Source organism: Hyaena hyaena, unplaced genomic scaffold (assembly GCF_003009895.1).
Source record: "Hyaena hyaena isolate Hyena2069 unplaced genomic scaffold, ASM300989v1 scaffold_931, whole genome shotgun sequence".
NCBI classification, from domain to species: domain Eukaryota; kingdom Metazoa; phylum Chordata; class Mammalia; order Carnivora; family Hyaenidae; genus Hyaena; species Hyaena hyaena.
In genome coordinates, this window is record NW_024081564.1 from 362,906 (window position 1) to 371,078 (window position 8,173).

Consider the following 8,173-nt stretch of genomic DNA (forward strand, 5'->3'; position numbering starts at 1 on the left):
TCGTGATGACTTTTCAGATAAGCCACCAAAGGCATGATCCATGAAAGAAAGAACTGATAGGCTGGACTTCATTAAAATTAAAAATTTCTGCTCCATCAAAGACAACACCAAGAGAATAAGAAAACAGATATTAAATGGTGGACACATGTCATTATACGTTTGTCCAAACCTACAGAATGTACAACACCAAGACTGATCCCTAAGGTAAACAGTGGACTCTGGGTGACGATGACTGACGTGTCAATGTACCTTCATCAGCTGCAACAAATGCATGACTCTGGTGCAGGGTGACAGAGGGGGAGGCTGTGTGTCCAGGTTGGGGGAGGGGGCACAAGGGTTATATAGGAAATCTCTGTACCATGCCCTCAATTTTGCTGCGAATCTGAAACTGCTTTTTAAAAAATAAATAAGTCTTAAGACTAAAAAAAAAAAAAAAGGTAAAAAGTAGCCCCTAAAAAGAAAAAATGGAGGCAAAATTTCAGAGCAAGAAATAGTACCAAAGATAAAGAAATGTCACTTCATAACATTAAGAGTGCCAATTCACCAAGAGATCATAAAGATACTAAACGTGCATGTGCTTAATAACAGAGCTCCAAAACACATGGAGGAAAACTGATGGAAGGGAAACAGAGAAGCTCGCATCTCGTCACAGATTCCGGTACGCCTCTCTCAGTGAGTGACAGACCGGAGGCCGTGTGTAGAAGATGTGAAGAACACTATCAAGCAATGCGACCTGACACTTACCAACAGACATATGTGAAGATTCACAGCATTTTATCTGTAATAGTAAAAACTGACAATAACCTAAATGCCCATCACCAGGAGAATGAATAAATAAATTATAGCGCATTTGCACAACGGAAAAGTACTCAGTATTGAAAACGGATGAACCGTTGATACATGCGATAATGCAAGTAACTTCCAAAGTAGTGATTCTTAGTGAAAGTCGCCAGACACAAAGAGTACGCATGGTCTGATTCCACTGGCATAAAACTCTAGAAAATGCAAACTAATCTAAAACTTTTACTTAGAATACATAAAGAACTCCTTTATGTCAATAGGAAAGAGACAGATAATCCAACAGAAAAACAGCATGAGATTGGACACGTGTCACAAAAGAGAATGTCCAAATGGCCGATACATTTGCAAAAGGGGCTAAACCTCATTAATTATTATTATAATTATTATTATTATTAATTATAATTATCTGCCAAACTAAATATACACACTCAATATGCCTCAGCATCCATACACACAAGTGTACCAATAAACACACACACACATGCTTGTGGCAGTTCAAATATGGAAACGAAACAGATCTGCACCAATAATGGAAAGGATTCACTGTGCTCTGTCCATGCAGTGGAATACTACGCAGTGATGAAAATGTGGAAGGATCGCACGAACCTAACAGTGAATCAAGGACCGCACTCCCCCGAGTTCTAACACGAGCAGAGCTGGCAGGTGGCACCAGGCTCTGCGGGAGGAGAGCGGGGAGCAGAGGCTGAGAGGAGGCAGAGGCTGGATGGCAGCTGCCCACTTGTGTGCACCTGGGCACAACCACAACGACGCACGTAATATCTGGGACACGTTTTTCTGAGTCTTTCACACCTCACTGAAAAAGTGAGAAAGATCACGCTGGACCTCGGAATGTAGGCCCAACTCATCAGCATCCGTTGTGCTGAAGAAACACACAAGAACCTCTTGTAACTCAATGGGAAAAAAGTCAAACCATAGATTTCTCTTCAGTGACGATGCACAGCTTCTACTCTTAGTAAAGTGAGTGCCAGTGAGATGGCGAGTGAGAGGGGTCCTCAGGCAGACGCGGCACTGGCGCACGTGCGGACCCAAACTCCGGAAGCCCAACATGAAGATAAGGATTACCTCGACACCAAAAATGCTGACAGAATTTACCTTTTCATTTTGTACAACGAAACCCGTTTTTAAAAGCATTGAGATAATTACACTAGACACGGAATAATTTTTTAACGAAAACTCATGATGTCTTTAAAGCTGTCAGTTTGATGTGAAATATTCTGCAATAAACGTAATAAACTTCCTTAAATATGCAATATTTAAAATCTACAAAAATTCATTTTTGATTATATTAAAATGAACCTTTTCTTGCTTATATTTATTGAAGAAGAAATTTTTTGAATGAAGTGATTCCAGGCAGTTTATTTTCTAAAATTCAAAAGTGAACACAGCGGTTTTGTGCTGTTAACATTCTCCTCCCCTAGCTGGTGGCTGAGTCCGTGGAAGGTAACATCACCCAAACAGCGTCAGAGGAAAGGACAGGCGACCTCAAGGCTCTTCAAGTCATCTGACTCATCAAACAGCACAAAACGTTTAAATATCTGGTAAGAAGGGTCCTTGGTGCTCCACACGCAAAGTTCCTTCCCATCTAAAGGGAAAGCGCAGCACTGCAGGCCACAAGCAAGCTGAACGTGGGACACGGGCTCCTTAGATTCAAGCAGGCACTTTTCTGTGACAATGTCACCGCCGCAGCCACCATCGGCAGAGAAAATCCCCTGTGGCTCTTCCATCTTCAATCTGAAAATGCAGGGACACGGAAGATGACTTATGGGGGTGATAATTAACACAGATGACAGTCTGTTTACTCGCCATGATGAGTGTGATCACACACACACAGTATGTCACACCTGCTTACTCACTTCCCACACCCCACTCGCAAGACAAAGAAAGTCCTCAAGTTCTGTACACACGACTGCTCACTCCTCCCATGAACTTTCAGATTAAACAGACCTTAATTCAAATCCCCTCTTCCTGCTCATCAGACCTTGCTCAGACTTGCGGAATCTGCTTCCGCCACTGGATCACAGACAGAAGCGGACCCAGAGGCGGCCCGTGGCGGCGGCAGTCTACGACGCGGGAGCACCAGCACGGAGGAGCATTCACAAAGTCACCACTGAGACTGATTACCGCTATCCATAACGGAGATACAAAGTCATGCTCCCAGTTTTCCAAGCAAATCGGTGGTGAAGTGCAATACAGATCTCGATCTCCCACTGTCCACCTTGGAGCTATTCAACCATTTCACAACATTCTACGTCATTAAAGCAAATTGTCTCAGGTTACATAATCACTGTCTTCCAAGGCATAAATGGATGAACCATTGACAAAAATAAAAAACGTTTCAGGCTTGTGTCCCACCTCACAGGTGGTAAGTTCGTAAACGTGTTCAACGTACACACACAGAGCCCTAGAGCCACCCGATGCCTGCCTCACAGCTCACTCCAGGCACTGGACCTGAAAAGCTTCGCCCACAGGATTTGCTGACACGGCCAGGAGCAGAGAGTCTACGCGTCTGGTCACCACGCTGCTGAGCGGACTCGGAGGCTCCGCCACGGGCACCAGGCTGGCGTACAGAAGGACCAGGACAGACCTCCTGGGGCCGGAGCGGTCCAGACAGGAGGCCGCGTGGCACTGCCCGGCACAGATGGGGTGCAGGCTGCACGAGGGGGCAGTGGTCATCCTCCGGCGGGGCGAGCCTGGTGCGCTCCACAAGCGGCAGAGCGCACGGAAGGACCTCTGCTTAAGCTCAGCGGAAACGAGCTGCTGCAGGTTGCTGCACGAGGCTGTTCAGGAAAACGCACTCTCCGATCTGGCAGCACCGGGCAAGGTGGATCGAGAGGGACTGGGGTGGGGAAGGGCGAGGGCCGCGAACCCAGCGCCGTGCGGGAGCTCTGGCTCAGGGAGCCTGGAGAGCAGGGAACTCTCAGCCCTACCCCGCCCTCCCTCGCAGGACCCTTCTCTCTCCAGATCTCTCTTCACGGCACAACCCTGGCCTAGCTTCCAGGGACAGGGACGCCTCTGTGAACGTCGTCAACCCGTTGCTTTCCTGTGCCCATCAGAGCCCATCTATGCCTAGCCCTGCCTCTCTTCAAGAGGACTTTGGCCCTCCATACCCAAGCGCGAGACCGAGCAAATCTAGACGTACGATCTAGACTCCCCCCTGACCATGGTGGGGACACCACCTCGTTCCTGAAGGGCAGCGCTGCGGCCCTCGAGGCCAGCAAGGCTCAGCCTCCACACAGACGCTCCCTGCACACCCCCAGGCCGCTGGCTGAGCTCTGAGAACAGAACTGCTTCCCCTGGGCGCTAGCCTCTCTCCTGTCTGAAGGTCTCTCCTCTGGCTCTCCACCTCCCGGCCGCTCCCCCCTTCAGGTCTCAGCTGGGGGCCGCGGGCGCCCTGTGTGTGTGCCCTGTGTGCCCTCACCGTCTCCTTCCACCCCAAGCACCCGGACCCAGGCTGCCCCTGCAGAGGCAGAATGCGGGGCCGGGGTCAGGCCCCAGGGCTCCACCCCTCCAGCTCTGAGACGCTGGCTCAGATGCACGGGTGGTCAGGACCTGACTAGAAACCCGCATCTTAGCATCTCTAAGGCCGAGATTCCAGGCGAGGGGAAATATAAGTCAGAGGACGTACACTCCATGGTCTCCCACATAACAAGTGTTCTTTGTTATAACAAATACAAGGTGATTTTTAAAAACTTGAAAATTTTGCAATATTTGGAAAAAATAAACACATTTTGAATACATTAACACACATTCTTCCCCAATTCATGAACTTGGTTTTATTTATCACTCTTGCAATTGCCAAGACACAGCAGGGAGTTTCATATAAAAAATAGCTAAATGTTGCTAAGTTACCAGATTTGCTCTGTAGGTTTCATCATGTTAAAGTAACCAGTGCCTAGCTAGGTGGCCGTGGCCACAGCTACAGTGGTGATCAGATGGCAAGCATCTCAAGTGGACAAAATGAAAGTACCGTGTAGCTCCTTCCACTGCTTCCCCAAAGCATAAAATACCTTAAGAAACAGACAAAAGACTATATCAAACATCACAACTGTTCAAAAATCTCAAGCATTCACCCACTGACTGGATAAAGAAGACGTGGGGGAGAGAGAGAGAGAGAGAGAGACACACACGTGGGAGAGAGACACACACACACACAATGGAATATTACCCAGCCATGAAAAAGAATGAGATGTTGCCATTTGCAATGACACGGATGGACCTAGAGAGTACAATACTAGGTAAGATAAGTCAGTGCGGGAAAGACACATACGATATGATCTCACTCACATACGGAATTTGAGAAGCAAAACAAAATAAATAAAGGAAAACACAGACCAAGAAAACCAGACTCCTAAGTATGGATAACAAACTGGTGGTCACCAGAGGGGAAGTGGGTGGGTGACATGAGACAGATAAAGAGGATCAAGAACACACTTATGAGGAGCACTAAAAAATGTACAGAATTGTTGCATCACTCTACTGTACACCTGAAACTAATGTGACAATGTATGTTAATTACACTTGAATAAAAAACTTTTAAAAAAACACTACTTTGAGTAAAATATTTACATTTTCATAAGACATACGAAAATTTTTAAAAATAAAAAAGAATCCACTCGTCAAACTGTAATTAAATTTTGTCTTATTTCTTCAACATCAACTTTTTTTTTTAGTTTTTTTTTTAATGTTTTATTTATTTCTAGGAGAGAGAGAGACAGTGTGAGCAGGGGAGGGTCAGAGAGAGAGGGAGTCACAGACTGAAACAGGCTCCAGGCTCTGAGCTGGCTNTTAATGTTTATCATAAATTCATATCAATTTAGTAAACATTTCTTAACTTATTTTTTTTTTTAATTTTTTTTTTAATGTTTTTTTTATTTATTTCTAGGAGAGAGAGAGAGAGACAGCGTGAGCAGGGGAGAGTCAGAGAGAGAGGGAGTCACAGACTGAAACAGGCTCCAGGCTCTGAGCTGGCTGTCAGCACAGAGCCCGACGCGGGGCTCGAACCCACGAACCGCGAGATCATGACCTAAGCGAAAGTCGGACGCCTAACCGACTAAGCCACCCAGGCGCCCCATTCAACATCAACTTTTATACACCAAGGACTGTCTTAATCTCTTCTGTAATTCCTATAACATTCAGCACCATAATTTGCGAATAATAGCATCCGTACACCAACGTACCGTTTAAAAATCATTTTCACACATATGAACATGAAGATTTGAGTGTATCGATACATTATATCATTTGATGCTTACAATAATGCTTTACAGTTGTTAAATGCTTTTTTCCATCTTACAGGTGAAAAAATCAGAGGGCTTAGTAAGTGATGACGGTCACAGTGGCAGTGCCACGACGAGGCCCCACTTCTGACCCCTCGCTGGTGGCAGCTCTGCCGTGGCGCGCACAGAGCAGGGGCCGCAGGTCAGCTCCGCCGATCTAAGAAAGCTGCGGCAGCCGTGGCGACCCACGCAGGGCCAGCGTGGGTTCATAGTCACGCGGATTTGCAGGAGATGCTGGCTCGGCCACTCGCTGCTGCTCGAAGTGGCCTGGCACCTCTGCCAACGCCCACCCCACCTGCTGCAGGTGACCCGGCCGGCAGCTGCCCCCAGACAGCCTCTCAGAAGGGCTCGGCCAACCCTCAACCCACTCATTCCACCTGGGCTGCCTGAGAGCCACTCGATGATGCGTGTTCTGCCGCTGGCCTTTCCTCGCCCAGGCTGTGGTCCCCCGCCTCGAGGGCAGGCCGCCCTGACTCCCTCTCACCCACCACCCACGGGCTGCTGGAAATCCCTGCTGAGGCAGGAAGCCCTGGACGGAACTGTTTACTTGTTCAGGGACACCTAGGTAACCATCTGGGAAAGAATAACAGAAACAATTAAAAAGTGTAAACAAGAGAAAACTCAGCCTAATCCAACGTGAAGAAAGGGAGCTCTCTGGAGGGACAGACGTCTAACTGGAAGGTCTGTGTAGGACCCGCGCGCTGCCTGAGCCAGCCCGGCCTGGCCTCTCATCTTTCAGCTGTGCCTGTCTGTACGTCAGCTCTGGCTTCCACTTTCTGTTGCCATTTGTTGGCAGCACGGTGGCCGGCGGCTCCCGGGGCCACCCCCATGCCCTGGCGCACTGGGAGGGGCGGCCACCTCTCCCTGTCAAACCCGGAACATGTGGGAGTTCGGGGCCAGTCTGGACCACTTCTCGTCTTTGACTTTATTCTGTGAATAGAAGGATGCAACTATGCTGGCAAGTCAGCCCGAGGCGACATGGACCGTGACCCTGGGGCCTGGCCGGGACACGGAAGAGACTGGCCGCCCAAGCAAACTCAAGTACTACTGCCAGAAGAGGGACAGATACTGAGGGGAAAAAGCCATGTGTATTTAAGTACATATGAACATTCAGATGTTCAAGAAGGACAAACTTCAATACAACATACTCACAATGAATAAAATAAGAATACCCACAAACACAAAACTTCTGTTCTTCAGAAGACACCACTCAGTGAGTGAAAAGACAAGCCACAAAGTAGGAAGATGAGCAACACAGGGAGCTGAGTACATCCAGAACCTACAAAGAGTTCCTACAAATCTTCAGACACACAAGCCAATAGAAAACTACGCAAAAGCCACTTCATGAAAGATCTCCAAACGGCCAATTAACTAGAAAAGACGCTCATCCTCATTACCAGAGAAATGCAAGTTGGAATAAAAAATGAAAACCATACACCCATCAGAAGAGCTAAAATCAAAAAGAGCATGAAAGGAAGAGGGTATTGATGAACTTCCGAACCTTTCAGGAGGAGGGTGCGGGTGGCGGAGCCGCTCAGGAACACGGACCCAGGGCCGATCAGGGGCACGGAGCAGACGCCGGAGCGCACAGGGCGGCGCTCAGGACGCCCCGCGCAGACGGCCCGATGCGCTCAGGCAGCAGCACGGGCCGAGGGCGGGCACAGGTCCGCTCCACCCCCAGGGCACGCGTCGTACACTAGGCACCGCGCAGTCACGTTGCAGGAGAGCGTCTGCTCAGTCGTAGCGGAGGCGGCGTTCGGCAGGAGTGGCCACCATGGGGAAAGAGGCAGGCAGGGGCGACGACAGGGCCCCAGGGCTCTGGGATGCTGACAGCACGCGCCCCCACACCTGCGGGGCGACTGCCCGCCCCACGCCCCCCTACACCTGCAGATGACTGCCCGCCCCACGCGCCCCCACACCTGCGGACGATGGCCTGCCCCATGCCCCCCTACACCTGCAGACGACTGCCCACCCATGCCCCCCCGACACCTGCGGGGCGACTGCCCGCTCCACGCCCCCCTACACCTGCAGATGACTGCCCGCCCCACGCGCCCCCACACCTGCGGACGATGGCC

General features: G+C 49.4%; 1 protein-coding gene across 1 annotated transcript in view; it reads right to left on the minus strand.

Moving 5' to 3' along the window:
• The window catches only part of WDR27 (WD repeat domain 27), a 159,865-nt gene that overhangs the window by 143,591 nt on the left and 8,101 nt on the right, over positions 1–8,173 (minus strand). Inside the window, exon 2 of the mRNA XM_039221028.1 lies at positions 2,358–2,553. Within this exon, the coding sequence (XP_039076959.1) occupies positions 2,358–2,553 (196 nt within the window). The remainder of the gene's footprint in view (positions 1–2,357; positions 2,554–8,173) is intronic.